Genomic DNA, 24,461 nt, shown 5'->3' on the forward strand with positions numbered 1-24,461 from the left:
ACAGTACATTGCTTTTTGTTTTGTAGCTGCCAGCTTCAGCGCTCTTGCTCAGTACTGGACCAGTTTCAAAAGTTATACCTCCATTGGTCACTTAGACACAAAAAACATGGGAAAATAGGAAAATCCATAAACACAAATAATATTTGGCCAGAATTTCGCCCATTTGTCTGGGACGTGGAAATCTTTCATGACACGATACCAATTTCTTCAAACAGAAAGCCTGATGCATAAACCTCAGCAATCCTTTTGGAAAATGCTTTCATTTAATTACAAAAAACAATACAAAAAACTACAGTCCTACAGTCCTTCCAGAGTCATGTTTAGCATCCTCAACCCCCTCTTCCTAATATAGTAAGAGTCATATGGTGTGAATGTATGGGCTAAGTATTAAAACATCATGTGCCAATTATGGTGTCTCCCTGTGTAGTGAGACAAACAATTTTGAAGGACACCTGGGACACATTAAACCTGTACAGATATAAGACTACTATCAGCATTGTGTGGAAAAACATTGATTGTTACATTAACCTTGAGAGCTCAATGCACTGCAACTGAAGAAAACATCTTTACCAAATAGACAACACGTGTGCATGGACAAAACACAACCGAATACAGAAACATGGTGCAAAAACAGATAACACAACCAAATAGAGAAACGCTGCTGGAACATGGCTATGGCTAGGACAAACTGGTTGTCCCACCAAAAAACAAACAAATAAATAAACATACATTTTAGATTGTATTCTTGCCATGTTCATCACTTCTTAGTGTCCTCTGGAAACAGCTTCCATTGTCATCTGTGCTACTTGCAGTGTGTTTTGTCTATGTGCATGTATTTTATTAAGTTTGGAGTCTGTAGATTATGCTGGTTTTGGCTAATAAATACATTCTTTTTAACTCATGTTAAGGAAAGCCGTCGGCTTTACTCAACTGTAAATACAGTAGATTCCAGTCACTATTTTGGGGAAATCCACCAAAGAACAGGAGAGTGAAAAAACGCAGGCATATAGTTTCTGCCAGCTTAATGGCATTGTTACCTGAAGTCCAGGCATACGTTTAATATGCTATTAATATGTTAAATAGCAAGCTTTACGCTTAGAATGAAAATTGATCAAACATTACCTGATCCAGTTTGCTTTGATGGCAGGGAAAGGAGAACGTAAATCCCAGAGGTAAAGACGCTCCTTTCATGCCCATGTATTCCAGAAAGTCGGCAATGCAGGACACAATGTGGTTGAAAAGCTGGCACATGAGAGACAGAAAGTGGGAAAAAAAGCACAATAATATTAGGTTACTATGGATTATCTCTATAAGGTATGTTCACCTCATTTTAGCGAAGTGTTTTTGTCTCTCTCTTGTGTTACTCTTATGTGTTGTGTGAAGCTAAGCAGCTCATAGTGAGTTTTTGCAACAATACTACAGAAACTGTACAGCGTCTTCAAGGACATTCCACATACTTTTATTTGATTAAAACACAAGATACTTGTGCTCAAAAAGAGGATTCATTCTCAGTGAAGAACCTTGGAGCCCTAATCTGCCTCTATACATGCCAAAGAGCAGTGATTCCTAACACGTCTCTGGGGGTCATCAGGTGGATACCTCCCTTCAACGGTATTTCGCCTACTTAGTCCCTCTACACCTCCAGGAGGCTAGCCGGTGAACTCCGGCGTCCCAGAGTCCTCCTACACAATCCAAACAGCACTGCCATGTTCAACTGACCCAAGCCTGTTTAGGAGATACTCCAGGTAGGGGCCGGTACCGATGCTACCATTTAGCTAATGCTAACCGCTAAAAAGAACAGAAGAAGACAACACAGTTCCGATGCAACTATTTAGCTAATGCCAATGCTAATGCTAATGCTAACTGCTACCTGCTAAGAGGAACAGAAGAAGACCATACAGCTAGATTCACCTATACTGTTTCTTTTTTTTTTTTAAACATTCTGTTTATTGAATTTTTCAAACAAGTTCAAGACAATTGTACAAGTAAATTGTTGTGAACATAGTATTTTCCCCCGACCCAAACCCCCCTCCCATTCCCTCTCCCCGTTTCCCATTACTGGTATAATGTAAATCAAGAAATGTACTTACTGTAAATACAAGTCATAATACAATTGGATCAAGACAGAAGAGAGAAGGCACAAAAGAAAAAAAAAAAAAAAAAAACACAAACCAAAAATTAAATTTAAATTAAATTAAATAAGATTAAATAAAATAAATAATAAAATAAAAATAGTAGTAATAACAAGTAGTAATAGCAAGTAATAATGACCTTTCAATCAGCTAAGTCTGCTGTGTTTAAATGATCTAGTAGACCACCCCATACTCCTTTAAATTTATCTGGTCTTTGTTTTAAATTGTACATTATTTTTTCATTGGGGATGCAAGAGGTCAGTTCGCTAAGCCAGAGTGAGGGTGGGGGCGGAAGCTCATTCTTCCAATTAAGAGCTATGCATTTATTAGCTGTTGTTAAAGCTATTCTTATGAATCTAGTTTTGTTGCCCGTTACAGGCAAAATCGATGTGTCCCCTAATAAAATTAACCTTGGTTCAGATGGAATAATTATTTTGGTTATCTTAGATATGGTTCTAAGTATTGTTTCCCAATAGTTGAATAATTGTGAACAGGACCAGAACATATGAAGAAGAGAGCCAACTTCAGATTTGCATCTTGGACAGTATTGAGAGATTGTCTGTTTTATCTTGTGTAGTCTTTCGGGGGTGTAATAAACTCTATGTAGTAGATTATATTGGGTTAGTATATGTTTACTATTATAGGAAAAGCGCTGGGTTTTTTCACACAACTCAGTCCAATCAACATCATTAAAGTTGTAAGACAAGTCAGCCTCCCATTTTTCCCTAACCTTGAGCCCCTCTTTTATGAGCAGATTGTTAATACCAGCATACATGTGGGATATAAACCCCTTGAGCTCCTTTTTGCTGTTCAATGTATCATCCAAGGGTTGTTTTTTAACTGGTAGAAGTCTGCCCCCCTGTTCCGTTCGGATATAATGCTTGATTTGCAAAAATTTAAAAAAGTGCTTTTTATTAAGACTGTATTTGGCTGTGAGATTTTCAAATGACTCTAGGATACCATTTTTGTATAGGTCCCCAAATGTCTTAATTCCCTTTGTGAACCACACTTGGGTGATGCCATCTCTTAGGACATTTGGTAGAAACGGATTTACATGAAAGGGAGTAAGGTTATATAAGGGTTGATTACTTTGAGTCTTTTTACGTAAATCAGACCATATTTTGTAGGTGTGTTTTATAAATGGGTTTGTTGTTAGTGTACAAAGTTGTTTGAGTGAAGGAACATATGAAATCGATGAAAGATTTAGAGAATTGATATCCTGCTGTTCCATCTGTACCCAAGAAGGGGGATGTTGCAAATTTGCATTCCATACCCAGACCGCTCGACACTGTGCTGCCCAGTAATAGGTTTCAAAGTTAGGGAGCTTCATTCCCCCTTCCTGAGATGTTCCCTGAAGGATTTTCAACTTTATTCTGGGAATTTTGCCCTTCCATATAAATCTAGATACAGCTAAGTGTAGCTGTTTAAAAAAGTATTTAGGTATTGCGATAGGTAGCATCTGAAAGAGAAAGAGAAATTTAGGCAGGACAGTCATTTTGATACAACTGATTCGACCCATCAAAGACAGAGGAAGGTTCATCCATCTGTTAAGCTCCGCTTCAGTTTTCTTTAATAAAGGTAGATAGTTTAGAGAAAAAGCCCTTGAACATACATTGGGGATTTGAAGACCCAGATATGTTAATTTCTCAGAGCACCATTGAAAGGGTATGTTATGTCTCGATATTTGAGACCCTGCTGTGTTAAGTGGCATAACAACACTCTTATTGTGGTTTATTTTATATCCAGAGAAAGCCCCGAATTCGGTTAATGTTTCTAATAATATGGGTATTGACGATTCCGGATCAGTTAAATAAATTAGGATATCGTCTGCATATAATGAAATTTTGTGGGTTGCGCCCCCCACCTGTTTTCCTTTAATTAGTGGGTGGGATCTTATTGCTGTCGCTAATGGTTCTATTGCCAGTGCGAATAGCAAGGGCGAGAGACCACAGCCTTGTCTAGTGGAGCGTGAGAGGGTAATTTTAGAAGAAATATCATTATTTGTTTGGATTTGAGCCATTGGGCATCTGTATAGCATCTTAACCAATTTGATAAAGGTAGGGCCAAAATTCATTCAATTCATTACATCAAAGAGATAGAGCCACTCCACGCGGTCGAAAGCTTTTTCGGCATCTAACGACACGGCGATCGTAGGAGAATTATCTGTTTCAGAGGCATAGATAATATTGAAAAGTCTTCTGACATTATCAAAACGGGAGCGATTCTGGATAAATCCAGTTTGGTCTAAGTGTATTAAATCTGGCATATGTTTTTCTAAACGCACTGATAGTATTTTAGAGAATATTTTATAGTCTGTGGAAAGAAGTGAAATTGGTCGGTAAGAGCTGCAGTATTTCGGGTCCTTCCCAGGTTTAGGTAGAACCATAATTAATGCCAATTCTAAAGATTCTGGCAGTCTTCCGATTTCAATAGCGTAATTGTACATCGATAGCAAAGGTTTAAGCAGTTTAGGGAGAAAAGTCTTGAAGAATTCGATGGGAAAGCCATCCAAACAGGGGGATTTCCCTGATTTAATTTTGGAGATGGCTTCTGTTATTTCTTTTCCCGTAATATCTCCTTCCATACTCTCCCTGGCTTCTTCACTAAGCTTTCTAAGGTCGTATTTATCAAGAAAGTTTTTTGTTTTTTCAGGAAAGTTACCTTGAGTAGAGTAAAGAGCTTCATAGTAATTTTTAAACATATTGTTTATTTCTTTGGGATTAGTAATTGCATTAGAACCAGATTTCAAAATATGTATTTCTTTTTGGGCTTCTTCCCTACGAATCTGCCAGGCAAGTAGCTTCCCAGCTTTATCCCCCTGCTCATAAAATCTTTGCTTTGTCCTTCTCATTGCATTCTCTATTTTCCGAGTGGTTATAGTATTGTATTCTAATTGTTTTGACCTGAGTTTTTGTTTGGTTTCTGCGTTACTTAATGCTAGGTATTGCTCTTCGAGTTCTTTTATTTCTTTTTCTAGAGTATCCACTTTTGAACTATATTTTTTACGTTTGCCGGAGGTGTATGATATGATTAGACCTCTTATGTAGGCTTTCATTGATTCCCAAACAGAAATAGGTGAGGCAGAATTCTGATTTATTTCGAAAAAAAGATCTAGGTGTTTGTTAACAAATTCTATAAATTCAGGATCGTTAAGTAGATACGAGTTGAAACGCCATCTTTTGGGGGAGCCAAATGACTCAATGGAAGGAATCGTAATCAGAAGCCCAGAGTGGTCAGAGATAGTTCTCGCTAAATATTCACAAGGGGGGATTATATGAGCTTTAGCCAAAGGGACCAGAAATAGATCGATTCTTGAGTAGCTGTTGTGGACTGGAGAATAAAAGTATTCTCTTGTCCGTTGATTCTGCATACGCCATATATCACAAAGGCCGGAGTTTCGGAGCTCTACTTTTAATGTTTTTGCAGCTTGCGATAGGGTAGATTGCTTTGCTGAGGATCTGTCTAGGATAGGATCAAGCACCAGATTGAAGTCTCCACCAATGAAAGTTTCATCGGGAGGATTTGGCAAATTAAAAAAAATATCATGGAAAAACTGCGGATCATCGTAATTGGGCGCATATATATTGGCTAAGGTGATGGGTTGAGAGAGAATGAAGCCTTGAATAATGACCCATCTCCCTCCCTTGTCCTTGCAGGTGGACATAAGTCTGAAAGGAATTTTTTTGCTAATTAATATAGCCACTCCTCTAGCTCGTGAAGTAAAGGAAGAGAAGAACACCTGGTTGAAGCCTCCTTGTTTTAACTTTAAGTGCTCTGTGTCGTTTAAATGAGTTTCTTGCAGTAAGGCTATGTCTATCTGATGTTGCTTTAAGTAACTGAAGATACGTTTTCTTTTTATACAGTGGTTGATACCTTTAACATTGAGGGTTAAGCATCTGTATTGCAAGGGTTTAATTGCCATTGATTAAGTAATAATAATATAGTAGCTGGGTTGACTGGTAATGCATAGCAGAGTCTACACATCTGAATGTGAAAGAAAGAACAAAAATTGAATAAATTAAAAATAAAATAAAACAAAATAAAATAAAAATAAAAAACACACAACAGCATCTGAATAGACCAGTAAGAACTAACCCCATTATAATGACCTCATTTCCTATCGAGGTCTTCTTACCTACACTGAACTTATGCGGTGATGAAAGCATTGCGAACATAGTTAGGCTGTCGTCAGCCCTCCAGTATTGATACATATAGTAAGTCTCTGAGTAGACCCTACATTAAAGACAGTGACTGAATTACATGAAACTAGAACTTTTAAATGACCTTCAAACTGAACCAAAGCAAACTACTCCGCCCAATATACTCTGAACACAAAATGTATGATAATAATCAAATCCAAAATTAGCACAATATATAGAATGTAACAAAGAGGATACCGCAATATCTCAGCTGCTAATAGTTTGTAAATGATGAAAGAAAAAGAAAAAGAAAAGAGAGGGACAATTTTAAAATAAATTAACTCTTAAAACCAGTGCTCAGACCAGCAATATGGTTCCTCCCATATGCTACTTAATAAATAGACCCCTTTCAAAATCAGTCGTAGTCTTAAGTATTATTGGGCTCCGAGTGTCATCTCCATAAATACCGTGAGTGTCTCCTTTAGGATGATGAGATTACCTCCGGGTATTCTCTCTGCAGGAACGAGGAGGCTGCCTCCGCTGAGTCAAACGACTTGGTCCCTCCTGATCGCGTGTCTACTCTGAGTATGGCCGGGTACAGCATCCCGTATTTCACTCCAGCTTGTCGAAGCTGCTTTTTCAGGGGAGTGAAAGCCATTCTCTTTTGATGTAGCCTGGGAGAGAGATCAGGAAATATCATAATCTTGGAGTTGCCATAGAATAGCTCCCCTTTTTTGCGGGCGGTGTTTAGTATCTGGGTCACATCTCTGTAGCGAAGGAGTTTGAGAACGAAGGCTCTGGGTGCTCCTTGCTCGTTCGGGCGTCTCTGTTGCGCACGGTGAGCTCTCTCTATTTCTATCGGGCCGGAGAGTCCCAGAATTTCCGGTAGCCATTTCTCCAAAAAGTCCACAGCATTAGTCCCTTCTACTCCCAGTGGGAATCCCACAATTCTCAGATTTTTACGGCGTTGTCTGTTTTCATATTCGTCGAGTTTATCTCTGAGCTCCATCACCTCTTTTTGCTGCTGCCGTTCCAGCTCTGTCAGCCCCTGGCGTAGGTCCACAACGGCGGACTCGTATTCGGAGCTCTTGGCTTCCAATGCGGTAACTCTCGTGTTTGCCGTGTGTATGACTTCGCTCATCTTTTCCAGCGCGGCGTCCACTTGGTGTAGTCGGGTCGTGACGGAGGTTTGAATTGTTTCTGCGAATTTTTGCATTTCGGCGGAGAACCAAGCGGGTGGCTCCGAAGTGTGTAATGTGTTGCTAGCCCCCGCTGCTAGCGTTAGCTTGCCGCTATCTGGGGTCGGTGTTTTAGGATCCCTCATCTACCCCTGCCTCTCACCAACTGCACCAATAAAATTGGGGTGGGAATACAAACCCTGGTTCAGGTGGGGGGGTAGAAAGTAAAGAGGTAGAGTCAAAGATGAAAGCAGGGATTGGATACAGACCCTTGTTCGGGTAGGGGGGAAGAAAGTTTAGAGGGTGCTGAAGATGGAGGCCTAAACCACAGGCTAGATTTAACAGCTTCTTCTAACATTTCCTTCAAGAAGCAAACAAAACAGTAAAACAACCAAAAACCAACCAGACAAAATGTGCTTTAAACTTGCTGTACCTGAGGAGAGTGGGCACGATTGATCACCCTGTACCCAGAGACTTAGGTTCTGCGGGGTTGGCAACACATCGTATGTCGCCCCTATCAGAAATTTAATACGGCCTTCCTCCATATTCCACAGGTCCCTCCAAGTTTCCTCTTCTCAACACCTTCCCAATTCAATCATTGTCCCTGTTTGGCTTGACCAACTGCTTTTGCCCCCCTTAACAACTCCTCCTGCCTACGCACCTGTTCCACTACAAGCTTTCTTTTCTCCTTTAGACCTGCTTTGTTCCACACTGGTATGCCTGGGCCAAGCCCCAAGCCTCCCCGGCCAAAATTGAAGATTTCCTACTATTTCTGCATGCCTAAGAGCTGCCTCTGCCTCCTACACTGCTGCCCTTGGGTTCCATTTCCTCCCCCCAGAAGGATTCGGAACCACATTGCTAACTAACATGTCCTTACTCCCAGATAACAAAAGTTCTGTCCTAACCTTAGTGCATTTAAACTCCTCTGTTAGACTGGATACTGGCAGCTGAAGTATTCCTTTCCCATACAAAGCTACATTGCTTAAGCACCTGGGAGCACCCAACCATTTTCTAATATAAAAGCTAACCAGCCTTTCCATTCTCTCTGCTACAGATAATGGGACTTCATATACTGACATTGGCCACATTAACCTAGGATACAAGCAAAACTGCAAGCACCACAACCTCAGTTTTCCTGGGAGCCCTCATTATTCTATTCTCTCCAGCCCTTCTGCAACATTTATTCTAAATTGCACAACCTGTTCAACATCATTCAGGTCCACATTATACCACCGTCCTAGACTCTTGACTGATTTCTGCCTAATTGTTGGGATTTCCTCACCATCTATAGCAAACTTCCTTTCACTTACTTTCCCTCTGTATATTGAAATACTCCTTGACTTACTAGGCTTAATCTTCATACCAGCCCACTTGAGATTCTGATTGACTTTATCTAACAACCTCCTTGTACATGGCACTGTTGAAGTTAGCAGTGTCATATCATCCATATAAGCCCTAATTGGTGGAAGACGCATTCCATTCTGCTGTCTCTCCCCACCTACGACCCACTTGGAAGCCCTAACAATTACCACCATATCCATTGTGAAAGCTACACCAACCTCCAATCTTTGCCAGCCTGTTGTGAGCTCTGCAATACTTGCACACAGTCTGATGTCTTGGAATAATGCTTTCACCAAGCTAACAACTATCTCCGGCACTTTAAATCCAAATAAGGCTATGCAGCACTGACCCAAACGCATTAGCCAGATCTAAAAAGAAACATTCAAGTCTCTTTTCTCCCTCTTAGCTGTCTGAATCTGATGCCAAATCATGCTAGTATGCTCTAAGCATCCCGCAAATCCGGCTATCCCTGCTTTTTGCACAGTCGAATCTATCATACCATTCCTTTCTAAGTAACTAGCCAGCCTCTGTGCTACGATACTAAAGAAAATCTTTCCCTCAACATTTAGGAGAGAAATCATCCGAAACTGGCTAAGGTCAGATGACTCCTTCTCCTTAGGGATGAAGACACCCCCTGCCCTGCGCCATGCTCTTGGAATACTTTGTTTCTCCCAAACTATTCTCAGGTACCTCCATAGCGTCCTTAAGATGCCAGGTGCACTCTTATATACATGGTAGGGGACTCCATTAGGCCCCTACCGTGTCTATAAGGAAACTGCATGCAAAATTACATATAACACATGCAAAAACAATCAAACTTGTGTGCAATTACATTGCATTCCATTGTTATGTTTTAATTATTTTTTATTTAGCTTATTTCTCAGGGACAGTGTATAATAATAAACATTGTTGTAAATACGTCAGAATTAGCAGAGAGACTAGTTTTCATCTGTAGCCCCTTGCCAGGTGGGGCAACCTAAAATCAGCCTAAAATCAAGACATAAATTTAAAAAAATAAAAATGATGTGAAGCATGTGAACTGCAGTGAACGTAGAACACAGACAGATATATGCGGAACACATACAAGGACATTAACAAAAGCAGTGCAAATTCCAGTTCAAACAAGCAAAAAAAACACGACACAACAAGAAACACAGGAAGACAGAACAAGTAAATTAGAGAACAGCTTCACAAAAAACAGACATAAGCAAAGACAGATAAAACCAAATACAGATACAAGCAGCAACAAATATGACAAACAGCCCAATAGTAATACTATGAACACTAATCTGATTAGTACTTACTCATTAGAGATAACATAAACATAACAAAGCAACGGAGTGGGGGAGGAGTCATGAGACATAAATTTACATGCTTGATCAAGTTTTCCCCAGCTCAGGAGGTTATATTAGTTTTCATGGTTTGTTTATCTAATGACTCCAGTGGCCTCAAGGTTGAACTGCTTGCCTGAGACCAGCTTGTTAAACAGCAGGTTAGGTGCAATGTGATCATAGCATTCATGTACATTCTAGCAGATTGGTTGACATGAAATTCCTTATGAATATGAAATTTACTAGGTTGTATTTGACCTTGTTGTAAACCTCCTTATCCTGAATTCTTGAACAAGAGATTGAGTCTAACACGATGCCAAAGTATTTAAATTTTTGACAATTTTTAATCTTTGCTCAAGTACAATTATGTGCAGCTCAACTGTATTGCTAGTTTTCTTTGTGAAATACGTACATGGTTTGATACATTTGGCTGTCAGCAGTTATTTAACCATTCAGTAACATGGGTCATGCTGTTTGTTAGGACAAAGGTAACTTGGCTTTTTGTACTGCTGTATGCATATTTGTTAGTGTCATCAAAGTAAATTTGAGTGCCTATCTCAGAGCATCCCCAGAGCTCTGAGACAGTAACGTGGCAGCACGCAAAGCTGCAGCAGCTTGGTGCTCCCACTTTCAGTGCTTTGTTTTATTATTTGTTTTGTACATCCTGCTCGTTAAAATCGCTTTCTGACGTGTTAACATCACCTACAGCCGACAGGATCTGTTAAAAATCGGAGTTTCTTGCGAGGTGAGTATTACAGCGGAGTCCTCTCATTCATACAACATTCCGGAGTTCATAACAAGGGACGCCGGCTCGCTGTGGATTACAGTCCCAACGAGGAGGAAGTGCAGGCGGAGCAGGGATCGCAAGCAGAAGAGAGGATGCAGAGCAGGTGGGCTTCCCAGGCTACGGAAGCCGCTGCACAGACCACCACTTCCCAGCCTCTCCCTCACAAACGTAAGATCCCTCGCCAACTAAATGGATGAGCTGAGGCTCCAGGCGGCCTCGGATAACTTCACCAGAGACTGCTGTGTCTTACACATCACCGAAACATGGTTACATTCATCTATCCCAGACTCGACTATAGAGCCACAATGTTTCACAACACTGCGCTTCGACAGGACCAGTGACTCCGGCAAAAACAAAGGAGGTGGGTTGTCCATCTACATCAACAACAACTGGTGTAGAAACATAGAGACTGTATCCAGCCATTGTTCCCCAGTTTTGGAATATTTGACTGTGAAATGCCGGCTGTTTTACATTCCTCTGGAGTTTACTGGCGTCATGCTAACCATTGTTTACATTCCACCAGATGCAAATGTTACCTTGGCCCTTGAACTGTTACATAACAACGTAAGCCAACACGCGGTGCATATCATTGCTGGTGATTTCAATCACGTGGACTTAAAATCAGCGCTCCCTAAAGTCCATCAGCATGTAAAGTGTGCGACAAGAGGAGCAAATACACTGGAAAAGGTTTACACCAACATCCAGTTGGGTTACAGGGCCAGACCTGCACCACACCTAGGCAGGTCAGACCACATCTCCCTGGTCTGACCTGCCTAGGTGTCCCTGCATACACCCCCCTGAGGAAATCCACCCCAACCATCACTAAGACTATCAGGACGTGGCCAGATGGTGCTTCTCAGCAGCTGCAGGACTGTTTCAGCAGCACTGACTGGGATACCTTTGAGGACGAGGACCTGGATGTATTTACGGACACTGTGCTGTGTTACATCAAGAACTGTGTGGACATGGTCACAGTGGAAAAAACGGATCCAAGTCTACCCCAACCAGAAACCCTGGATGACCAGAGAGGTGAAGCAGCTGCTGAAGGACAGAAACACCTTCTTCAGAGCTGGTGACAGGGCTCACTACAGTTTAGCCAGTGCCAATCTGAAGAGAGGCATCAAGAAGGCCAAGGTGGACTTCAGGGGGAGGATCGACGACCATCTGGACAGCAACAACAGCAGGCAGGCGTGGATGGCGGTACTGCACTTCACCAACTACAAACCCGGCATCAGAGCTGCTGAGAGCGATGCTGAGCTGGCAGAAAAACTCAATCACTCGCTTCGAGACTAAACCAGCAGGAGCAGCCACGTTGCCTGAGAGGAGCCCAGCCCTCACAGTGGGAGTGCACAAGGTGAGGCGCACGCTGAGGGGGGTCAACCCATGGAAAGCAACGGGCCATGATGGCATCTCTGGGCAGGTTTTGAAAGACTGTGCAGACCAGCTCGCTGGAATCCTCACCAGGATTTTCAACCTGTCACTGACACAGTCTGCTGTCCCATCCTGTCTGAAGACCTCCACTGTCATCCACCTACCCAAGAAACCCCCCACAACTAGCCTTAGTGACTACCGACCAGTGGCAGTACCAACAGGTGTTTTGAACAACTGGTTAGGAGTCAATATCATGACTTTCATTACCCCCAGCTTGGACCCATACCAGTTTGCCTACAAGGCAACAGAAGACACCGTGAACACAGCGCTACACACAGCACTGTCCCACCTGGAGAAACAAGGTGCCTACGTCCGCCTTCTCTTTGTCAATTACAGCTCAGCATTTAACACCATTCTTCCTCATGGTCTAGTGGGGAAACTGCTGAACCTCGGTCTACCTCATTCCACATGCCTCTAGATTACAGACTTTTTGACAGAGCGCCCACAGAGGGTCAGGATTGGCTCCCACACCTCCACACCCCTCACACTCAGCGCCGGTTTCCCCCAAGGCTGTGTGCTGAGCCCCCTGCTTTTCACCCTCTATACTACAGACCGCACCCCCATCCACCCTAGCAACACCTTCATTAAGTATGCGGACGACACCACAGTGGAAGGCTGCATCACAGGAGGTGATGAGTCCACTTACCATGCTAAGGTGCAACAGCTGACTGTGTGGTGTAGAGAAAAATTACCTGCTCTTCAACATAGCCAAAAAAAAGGAGCTCAGTATAGACTACAGACGGAACAAAACGGACATTCAGCCCATTCGCATTGTGTAGGAAGAGTCAGTGACTTCCGTTTCCTGGGAGTCCACATTGAGAAGCTGACCTGGAATCACAACACCGGTAAAAGGAGCACCATGGAGAGCATCCTGACATACTGCCTCTGTACGTGGTTTGCCAGCTGCACAGTGGCAAACAGGAACGAGCTCCACAGGGTCACCAAAATGGCAGAGAAAATCAATGGGAGCCCTCTGTCCACACTGGAGGACCTTCATGGCTCATACTGTCTCAAGAGAGCCAACTCCATCCTGAAGGACTCCTACCACCCAGGCCACTTCCTGTTTGAACTACTGCCGTCAGGCAAACGGTACAGGATTATCAAAACCAGGACTAAGAGACTGAAAAACAGCTTTTTTCCAACTGCTGTAAGAGCCTTGAATGATGTTTTTCAACGAAAATGACTACCAACACATGCAACTCTGTTGCAATTTTTTTCCACTATGCATTCAGCTTTTTGCACCTTTAGCATCTTATGTATAGATGTCTTTCTACTGTGTATTTTTATATTGGGTTTTTATTATTACATTGTTTTTATATATATATATATATATTCTATGTCTCTGCACTGTATGGCCTGCACCTTACATTTTCATTGCACTTGTTGCAATGACAATAGAGTAAACCTGAATCTCTGAATCTGAATCTGAGCATCCGGATGGTAGATTATTTAAATGTAAGATAAATATAAGTGAGCCCAACACATATCCTTGCAGGACACCAGTGGAGGAGCTGAGAGCAGTGGACTGACGGAAAGGAAGGACCCTATCCAGATAAGGGCATCTGGAGAGAAACTGAAAGGTAGATAACTTGGAGAGGAGGACAGCATGATTTACAGTTTCAAGAGATCTAAAAACATAAAAACACAGCACCAACGACACCACACTTGTCCAAAAATGATCTAGCTTTCTTTATACAGAAGCAGCTAGCCATTTTTGCAACCCAGTCTAATACTCTGCAACCAAACAAAACTTACTCACATATAAAATTAAAACTTTTATCCATAAGGTGTTAATTTTAAATTATAATTAGCTTGTAATCATTAATTGAGACATAAAGCTAATTTAGAAACTTCAGAGGGTCAATTTAAAACAGCGATTATTCAACCTTGTAAACAAGGCAGAGGCCCCCTTAGTGTCATCTTTTCAATTACTGTTTTCAATTAAGTGAAACACTTAAGTAGTTAAAGGCCAAATGATGTTTTACCTCTTCCCCTGTGCCCTGCATGGTCTCCTGTGGGATACTGTAGATTTTGTGGTGTATGTTCACATTGTGTCTCTTTCCACTTTGCACTTGCACCAGAAGCACCCGAAAGGTGGAGCCCCCAAGGTCCAAAGCCAAGTAGTCACCATGCTCTGATAAGGACAATAAAGACAAGAATCCTGAACACATACAGAAAATTATTCTAGAAAAGAGCAAACTTAACTCAAAAACAAATCAAGTGGAAGGTCCTTTTATTCTCTTAAAGCTACCTGTTCCATCTGGTGTGGATCTGACATAGGTGGGAAGCATCTTGACGCTTGCCTGCTCATGGGTTTGCTTTGACAGGCCTCGCACCATCTCTTCACTCATTCGCTTCTTCACCTCCAGCAGCTGTTCACGGCTCAAACGCAGAGAGTCGAGGATTCCCTGACGCTCAGCATGCTGAGCAGCAAGACGGTAGGCTACTGCTGTTACCATTGCTGCACCCTTCCCACTGCCACACTGTGACTGCAAAAAACGCACATCACAGTCCGGCACAAGGCGCCGTACCATCTTGTGGAGCCTCCTGGAAAACCTACAAGAAGAAGACACATTTTGTTAAAGATGCACCAGTTTTGTTACCCCTTTTCTCTTGCACTGACAACTCCATATTCATGTCGCAAACTACCTAAAATGTGTGCAAGATTCAAGATTCAAGATTCTTTATTGTCATTGAGCATGGCATGTCAATGAAATTTGCATTGCAACCCCCATGTTAGAAACAAGATAATAAGAAAGATAAGAAAGATTAGAAAGAATAAAATTAAGATAACTACAATCAAATAAACCAACATGCAATAAAAATATTCGTAAATGCAATTAAAAATAAACAATAAACAATAAAATATCCCAGTGAAATGTACCGACAGCAGCTGAAATATACTAAAATGTATGTAAGCAGTAAACAATAAAATATACCAATGAAATGAAATGTGCCAATATACTAAAATGTATATAATTTAGTTAAGTGTGTGTGTGTACCTAAAAGTTAAGTACACAGAAGGTGCAGGTGGAGGTGGAGGTGGAGGTGTAGGTGTAAAAGTGCAGTGTGCAGTGGTTCACAGTTCTCACAGTCTCTCACTGCAGTGAGGGGCTGCTGGGGGTGATAACTCTGACAGCTCTGGGGAAGAAGCTGTCCCTCAGTCTTTTAGTGGTGGTGCGGATGTTCCTGTACCGCTTCCTGATGGTAGCGGTACAAACAGTCTGTGGCCCAGATGGCTGGGGTCCGTGGTGATGGATCTTGCCCTCTTCCTGACCCGGCCTTCATATATAAAGTCTAGGTCAGGAAGGGGGCAGCCCACGATGCCCTGTGCAGTTTTAACCACCCGTGCCAGCTGTTTCCTCTCCTGTGCCGTGCAGCTGCCATACCACACTGTCCCACTAAGGAAGAGGATGCTTTCAATTGTGGCCCTGTAAAAATTCTCCCAGGACTTCCTGAAATCCACAATGACCTCCTTGGTCTTCCCTGTGTTCAGCACCAGGTTGTTGGCTGAACACCACTGGGTGAGCTGGTGTATCTCCTCTCTGTAGTGGGTCTCGTTGTTATCTGAGATGAGACCCACTACTGTAGTGTCGTCCGCAAACTTCACGACTGTACAAGTGGCCATTATTAGCCAACAGTGAATAGTGAATGTGTAAACTCAGCAACATGAATTCATACAATCACTGTGACTATTTGTCTTCTTTTTAGCAGTATTTAACGGTTAGCTTACTTTAGTCAGAAGTAAAGCTACGATCTATTCATCAGGAAAATCAGCAAATCCCTCCTGTAAAGTTAATGCATTGCCTGTTGTAAAACTGGCTTTATAAGATTTAAAGACATCTTATTTAGTCCAAGTCCAAATTGAACCACTGTAGTTGAGGTCAAGGAAATTATTCATGTTATATTTATTCTAATTAGTTATGGTCTCATTATACTAAATGTGAAATACCAACCACATAAGACAGTACAATGTAATGCCAACACACAGATCTAAATAGTTTCTTTAAGTTTGTTACTGTGTCATCCTATGGCACATTATGTTATGGTGTACTTTATAAATAATTTAATTTAAAACCAATGCGTAGGCCCAATAACACATGGAATTAAAAACACATTCCCCTTTAAACTAACCATGTTTATCTTTGAGAATAAGAGTACATTTATGTGTCCAGTAAAATGGTAAATGATAAATGGAAAGCACTGTTCTCATCTATCGACCACTCAAAGCACTTCACACATGCTACATTCTCTCTCACACACACACGCAGGCTATACACATGAAGACTCTGGAACACTTACTCTGGATGATTCTTGTAAACAGAGCCATCTACTCCAATAGTGGTACGCAGCCTCTCAGCCGCCTTGTTGTCCCGGATCTGGCGCAGCACTGCCACTAGTGTGGCAGCACACAAGTGTGCAGCCCGTGTAGACACTATCTGACAGACCCTCTGAGTGGCTATGCAGTCCTCAACTGACGGATCCAGACTCAAGCCCCGGAGCACCTTTTCAGCACTTGCCAGCCCTTCCTCATCTCTACAGGTAAAGCACAATACAAATAACTGTAACTTCAGTGAATTAATGGGTGAAAGACAGGCAAATGATATAGCTCTTTTGATAAAATTGCTATATAAATGTAGCCATTTACAATTTGACATCTGGTACTGCAACAACAAGGGCACAGAAGTGTTGCAATTAATTTGTGAAGTAGATCTGAGCCTCATTTAGTTCTCTTCATTCATTCTACAAGTTCCAAAAGTTCCAAAACAAATCAACTGACTAACTCTGCTTTACAAGTTGACATTGCTCGAATCCCCCTTATTCATATTTTCTCACTATTCATGAAAAAGCAAACACAGTGCTATGCATGACATTATGACCTGCCTGCCTGCAATACTTCACTGGTCAACAAGATAATATAATTTTCAAATGTAATGCAAACTCATATCCCAGCACTTTTCTCGCATATAAGGCACAAGGGACAGAAAGCAATTTGTTTACTGCTTACAATAGCACTGTACCATCACTGCATCTGAGTTTCTGAAACACACACTCAAACTAACTTGTCATTATCAATGGCATAGATGTAGCTTGTGGTGAAGCGTCCAGTGGTGAGTAGCTCTGCTGTTGTCTTGCCCTGGAACAGTAGCCGCTCTTTGGTCATCTTTACCAGGATGAGACGCACTAGTTCTCCCATGTACATGCCACTGATCATCTTCTCAAACCTACACACCAAAGAGGAAAAAAGAGGAACAAAATATAGCCACATCTAAGTTTTTAGATTTTTTGTTTTTTTGTTCGTACCTTATACTGAACTGCCACAATGCTGCTTCTACACATGCACATACAGACACAAAGGAGGCTAAATGAAAGCCTCTCTCCCTCTTTTTCTCACACTCCTCCCTAAGTTGGGCGTGTGCAGGCTGGTGTGTGAGGTGCAGACAGGTGCAGAGACTCTGCTGATTATCAACTCAACTTACCTGTGGCGTGGCGTGGTCTACCTTTGCTCCATTGTTCTCCTTCTGCCATAAATATCGGCTTCAGTCCACGGCTCGATGCCCGACTACAAGCTACCCCAAGTTAGTTTATTCCCTGCTGCTCGAAATCTGTAAGTCTGCTCTTTGTCTTTTTGGTGACTGAAACTAATTGTGTTTTTTGCTCTGCCTCAGTTTGGACCATCCTGCTGCCTTCTGCCTGATTCACCTCTGGTTTCTGATGATTCTGTTGCCCAAATCCCCTGCTCCTTCTCCGGTCGATACACATCAACTGCCGCAGGTGTCCGCTGCCATCTGCCTCACCTCCAGCAACACCGTCCCAGCCTTCCCCCTCAGTAACCCTTATCTCTCGCTGGTCCTGGTTCATTTTGATCCTGAGTTCTGGTGCTGTAGTTATCTATCTAGTGTGCAATTAGTCCTCCTAACCCTTGGTGTCCAAGTCAGCGTTTATTGTTCATTTGCCTGTCTTGTTTCCTGTTAATTTTAAATATTTGTGTAAATATTTGCTAAGCGCATTTTGTTAGTTGGTTTCACTTCACTGTATATATCATAGCACTCGTGGGTTTTGTAAATACACTTTATTGTAAATAAATTCTAGTGTGAACTTCAGTTGTGTTCTATGTCATTCATCTGTGTTTGAGCCACTGCCCTCTGAACCGTGACACTACTGGCACCAAACTTTTGACATAAACTCAGGAAACTCTGTCTAGACAAAACTCTGAAATAAGCCTTTGTACTCTGCTAGCAAAGAAAGATCTGAGAATACTTTCCAGTTGGGTTCACACGGACCATCTGTGCATGTGCAAGTTGCATGCTAGTGGCTAACTAGCAGCGTGCTGTACAGTCTGTTCCACATATTGTGCTGCCTCAGTGGCCTCACCTGTCATTAACCCTCTCAATGGGAATTTTCACCATACAGGTCAATAGAAGGTACAGAGCCTCACGCCCGTATGGCAGATCTAAAGGTTAATGATGAATATGCTATCACCCACCCCCACTGAGATGAGAAATGGTTCAGAAATGAGAAGGCATACTCAGTCATTTCTTTCACTTGGTCCTGAGTTCATCATAATGAACTATGGATTGACCAGAAGGAGCTTAAGAGGAAACTGAGAGAGACCAAGAACAACCACATGGAGAAAATTTAGATTGAAATGGGACAGAACAGTGCAAAGGAAGTCTGACATGGGATGAAATACTTGAGAGGCTGAAGCAAACCTGCCACCGGAGTACAGGGAGACCTAGAATTTGCAACTGAGCTGAACTTATTTTTCAAAAGCTTTAGCTCAACCACCGGCCCTCTGTGCTCAGACAGGGTGTAGGTCCCACAAATCACCTCTGGCCCCATTCACACCTCTGTTGTGGACCCTGCTCTCCTCCCCCTCAAGAACATGGCTACCTCTCCCTCTCTGAGTAACCCCCAAATATACCCATAACACTGGGGCGTGGCGGTGCATCACTACCCCCGCCATGATTAATCAATCACTGCTAGAAATTCACATCTCACTGCACCCTGTATCCCCCACCTTTACCACCAGCCTAGTAGAAAGGGAGTTGTCCAGGCTCAAAATAAACAAAGCCAGTGGGCCTCACTACATCAGGGGTTTGCTGGGCAGCTTGAAGCAGAAGACTCTCTAAAAACTTGGTATTTCACTTGGGGCGGTGTCTTACATACTGTGTTACACATTGTTGTGTGCCTAAGGCACAATATTGCTCAAAGGGGCTATATATTGTAGCCTGTTTTGCAGCTACTGACTGCAGCGGTCTCGCTCAATACAGGACCAATTTCAAAAAATGTTGTGCTCATTAGTCACTTAGAAACAAAAACACTGGAAATTGGGGTCCAGGCTGATCCTGTCCTGCTGTAACGCGCAATTTTCTCCTCTGGAGATCCATAAAGGATTATTTTACACTATCTCATCTTATTACTACACTGCTACAACACTTCTTGCCTCTCCAGCCGCACAATTCTTCTATGAAACATGAAATCTTTGCCACAGGTTCAACACACAAACAAGGCTTTAATGTCTAAGATAACAGGCCAATATTACCCATTAGATCCAATATAAAAATCAATTCAGCTCATTTAAGTTAGTCAGTATCGCTGAGAGTAGAAACTATTATTCACTACCAAATATATCCTGACCAAAGCGGATTTACTACAAGGACTCACTAGTCAACAGAGTATTCAAATTAAGAAGAGCCGAACAGACCATCTGTCACAGCATCACCGAACACAAAAAGGGCTTCTGATAAGACAGAGTGGATGTATCTATTTCTTTGCAATACTGAAAAAAAATGTTTTTCCAGTGTTCGCAAACATGTTTGCCATAACAGTGATTGTGACCTCTCAGCTGCTGGAAGGCTTAATGAGAAGGATCAGCGCACAAAGTGTTGAATTTCATTGACAGTGAATGAATAATTCGCAATTGAGAACAGCATCTGTTTGTTACTAGGAGAAATCAGAGTTACAGAGCAGTGAGTATAGTCAAATGACCGCTCAGTGGTGCTTTTACAACACAAGCCTGTATTCACTCATTCACACATATTTTCAAATGATGGTGGCTAGGCCACCTGGTCATTACAGGCTTTTTAACCATTCACACACACTCAAACACCAATAGCACAGCATTGGGAGCAATTTGGGGTTCGGTATCTTGCCCAAGGACACTTCGACATGCCAGCGATCGAACCACCAGCCTTGTGATAAGTGGACGAGCACTCTACCAACATACCTATGTTGTTGTCCTTGAAATTATGCTCTGGAAATGTACATTATGCTGAATTAAGCAAGACAAAAGGTAAACATTTTGCAATAGCAGCAACAGCAAATAAAAACAGGAGCAGGTCAGACATCAGGCAGGGTCCTCCTAAAATATGATAAAGTTATATGAACAATGGAAACAATGAGAATATTAAATAAAGGCATATTTAATACAAGCCTGTCTGCAGTCAAGTGAAGCCACCACTAAGAGATGATTTGTGCAGTACCAAGTCAGATAAACTCATTGAAACTCACAACTGCTTGCCAGGGTTCAGAGAGCCTGCGTCTATTTCCCTGTCAATGTCAGTGCGGAGGTCCTCCAGGGCACCATCGTCTCCAAAAGCACCCCACTCTGTGTTGACACACATCTGCCCTTCATCACCATCTAGCAGCTCAAGGTTCCTCATCTGCTCCATGTAGCAGGCATTGGTCCCCGTCCCTTGAATGAAGGGGTGTCAGCATAACTATTACTTTGCAGTTCGAAAAACAGACCAAGAATGACATAAAATGTTATTGCAGTGTCTATCAGTCATGTTTGAAAGAAATGAATCAAGACCTGTCTCTGAAAACTAACAATCACTCTTCACTCATTAACCAGAATCTCTATCAGTATCTACTCTTTTATTTAAGTGTTACACTTCTGGTCTGTTTCACTATCCCGTGTATTCTGTTTTGTACTATGGCCTACTGAGTGTTAACGTCAAATCGTGAGTATGGTATACATACTGATTTCATCAAAGTGTATGATTATTATTATGACAGAAGTACAATATACTCGAATAATTTGAAATTACAGATTGTGTAGTATATTATACTATGTAGTATATATAGCGAATAACTTTATTTTGCTAAGAGGAAGTAGCAGATTTACACTTACTTCCAGCTTTCAGAAATAGTCAGTATTTATATTAACTCACAGAATTTAACTTTATGAAATGAAATTAATCTTGAGACACAACCTTTCAAAAGGGAAAAATTGATAGCCAATTAATTAATTTAGTCTCCATCTGAAGGTTACTACAGAGTTTTTGACTTGTGTGCAGTGACCATAATACCTCATACAATTAACCACGTTCTTTATAAATTAAAGCTTTATCACTACTAACTACACTTACTACTAATAACTAAACACACAAATAAATGAACAAATACATGTGGTGATTAAAAGGCTGAACACTCTTTGAATAAATACAAAGAAGACAGTGATGAACAATTAATGAATAAGTGATTGAATGATTGAAGTTGCAAATGCAGCGACATTTAAAATTTGTGATTGAGGATCATCAGACTAGATCAAACATGATATCTTCATCAGATACAATAACAAGTAAAAATGCAAAAGAACAAGTGGAAAAAGAATTGAACACTGAAATCAGGCTCAGAAATCAGAGGGATGAGCCAAAACAAATTATCTAAAAATATCAGACATAATCAGATATAATAAATATTGATTGGAGATCCAAATTTTGATCTCACGCTTCTTAAGCATTCCTATATCACAGGAAAACTATTTGTTTCACCTGTTACCTTGGACAACAGGAAGAGGTTGCTCTGGAGGGGAGGAAGAGCAACATCCTCCCCTAGAGCATCAAAGACTTGATCCAGATGTCTCACTAACAACAGCGGGGTTACCACAAGCAGATAACAAGGATTTAATGCAGGGGTGTCCAAACTTTTTCACTGAGGGCCACATATAGAAAAATATAGGAGGGGCTGGGCCACTTTCTAGAGGTGAGGTATGCAGCCTCACCTTTAGTGTATTAAAGTTAGAAAAATCAATTAAAAGTTGGTCAAATATGCTACATTGTTGAATATGATGACAGAAAAAATGCCTTCATCACAGCTTTCCATAAAGTGATTTTTATTGATTTACTCAGAAAAAGGGTTGGCAGGTCATTCTTAGAACAGCAGCCTCAGATTTCTTCTTAGTGAGGATGGTGATCCCCCACAGTACAGAGAGAGAACAATAAAGGGGAAAATGGGCGTTATTAGGCCTATAAACACACCTATTAACGTTCATTAGAAACTGCTAGCAAAATTAACAGACTGAAGTAGAGTGAAGTGAAGTGAAGTAATAGGAGTGCATATAATTGTAGTAAATTATTCTTGTGAGTATCAGCTGCGCTGGGTATTTAAATCGGTCGAGGCGCTGACCATCTAGTTGCGGTGGTGATCCGATGCCACTCGTGCCAAAAATCCGGACAAATGTCACTTGATCAAGGAGCGATCGAATCTGCATCAGTTGAGATCAGCTGATTTTGCACAGTGTGTGCACTGTGCACAGCGATGTGTTCTCTGCGTGTTAACAAGAAACACATATATAAGAAAGTGGTGGGCAAAAGCGGAGTGGTATAAGAACCACAACATTACTGATATATGTTGCATGTGTACCTGCATACTAGTTATGTGCATGCATGCTTATTAACACAAGGATATTGTTGAATATATTTTTAACTCAGCTAAAGTGGGAATGGCATTGCAATCAGTGTGAGCAGTGATGCTGACTTGAGCCTTCTACTTTGCGTTTCTTTAATGGAGAGCAGGGTCCACAGCAGAGGAATGAATGGGGCCAGAGGTGATTTGTGGGACCAAGACACTGTCTGAGCACAGAGGGGCGGAGGTTGAGCTGAAAAATGGGTTCTGCCATGTTTGGTAACCTGGGGTAAATTTCTTCTGTGATTGTCCTTTTTTGGTAGGGCAGCTTCCTTGTTCAACAGTAGCTCCCCCTAGTGTTAAAACTAAGAAGTGCAATACACTCAGGCAAAAGTTTCAAGGCCATATTCTATTCAATTTATAAAATTTCTTGCGGGCAAATTAGAAATGGAATGCGGGCCACAGCAAAAAAACTCCTACAATACTCTGAGGCTATAATGTCATTATAGTCTATCAGAGGGCTGCGGTTTATAATTTCTGAGCCTTTTTTACACAAATAGTCGAATTGACAGATTTTGTACATGACACTTCCTCTTGAGTTGTATTGGACACGGCTTTACTGAATTTCTGAAAGGTTCTTAATGCTTTGTGCTTGACAGGAGGTAAAACCCAGAAAGTGATAACTGTCTCTGTAAGCAGTAAACCTGTTGTGACACCACATGTTGACCTGAAAACATGTCTTGATTTAATAAATCTAACGTTTACAAAGCCTATGATCTTGTTGAAAGAGGCAGATATGAAGGTATTAATTTGATTGCTGATTGTAGTAGACCACTCAGTGCTGTTTCTACAATTTACAAACAGGAGAATTTTTTAATAACCATAACAGTGACGCTCAGTGGGATGTAAAAAGACGAAATAGAAATTATGCCATAAAGGCTGCATCATTGTTATCATAGTCTGTGTGACCTGTATAAGGTAAATAGGTAAATATGGTGCAGTAAAAAAGGATGTTGTGAAAAAGTATAACAGAACAGAAGTTACCATATTGGGATAATGAACTGAGTTATGGCTTAACTTGATTTGAACTAATTTAAATGCTGTCAATATAACAAGTGTAGAGACATTTCAAGAGAAGACAAACTCTCCAGTTAGAATAATTACAAATCAGTAATCCACAGCAATTTTGGAAAGAAATCAATAAACTTGGTCTGACCAAGACTGATGAGATATTAAAGAGGTGGGAAACAGATCCTAATAATTGGTATGCATGTAACAATCCTTCTCTATTTAGCTGTCAATTCTTAAATGAAATCTATAAAAACAAAAAACATGAGCTTGAATATGGGATGAGCAGTGTTTCCCTTACAATTTCACAAGCCACCACATACTGAGAAGAAAAAATACAGAACACTGCATATCCTCCATTGTGTTCTAGTTGTGATAAGAGCATCATAGCTCTGTGCTTAATGTGTGTGTGTGGCAAGTGT

The 24,461-nt window shown here is 41.4% G+C and overlaps 1 protein-coding gene across 1 annotated transcript in view; it reads right to left on the reverse strand.

Annotated features, from left to right (window-relative positions):
- Positions 1 to 24,461, reverse strand: part of hk2 (hexokinase 2) — a 54,972-nt gene that overhangs the window by 13,054 nt on the left and 17,457 nt on the right. The window contains exons 7-12 of the mRNA XM_041936938.1: positions 20,854 to 21,037; positions 17,403 to 17,564; positions 16,642 to 16,875; positions 14,591 to 14,895; positions 14,325 to 14,473; positions 1,123 to 1,242 (exon numbers count right to left, since the gene is read on the reverse strand). Coding sequence (XP_041792872.1) covers positions 1,123 to 1,242; positions 14,325 to 14,473; positions 14,591 to 14,895; positions 16,642 to 16,875; positions 17,403 to 17,564; positions 20,854 to 21,037 — 1,154 coding nt within the window. The remainder of the gene's footprint in view (positions 1 to 1,122; positions 1,243 to 14,324; positions 14,474 to 14,590; positions 14,896 to 16,641; positions 16,876 to 17,402; positions 17,565 to 20,853; positions 21,038 to 24,461) is intronic.

This window comes from Chelmon rostratus, chromosome 5, assembly GCF_017976325.1.
Source record: "Chelmon rostratus isolate fCheRos1 chromosome 5, fCheRos1.pri, whole genome shotgun sequence".
Taxonomy (NCBI): Eukaryota; Metazoa; Chordata; class Actinopteri; order Chaetodontiformes; family Chaetodontidae; genus Chelmon; species Chelmon rostratus.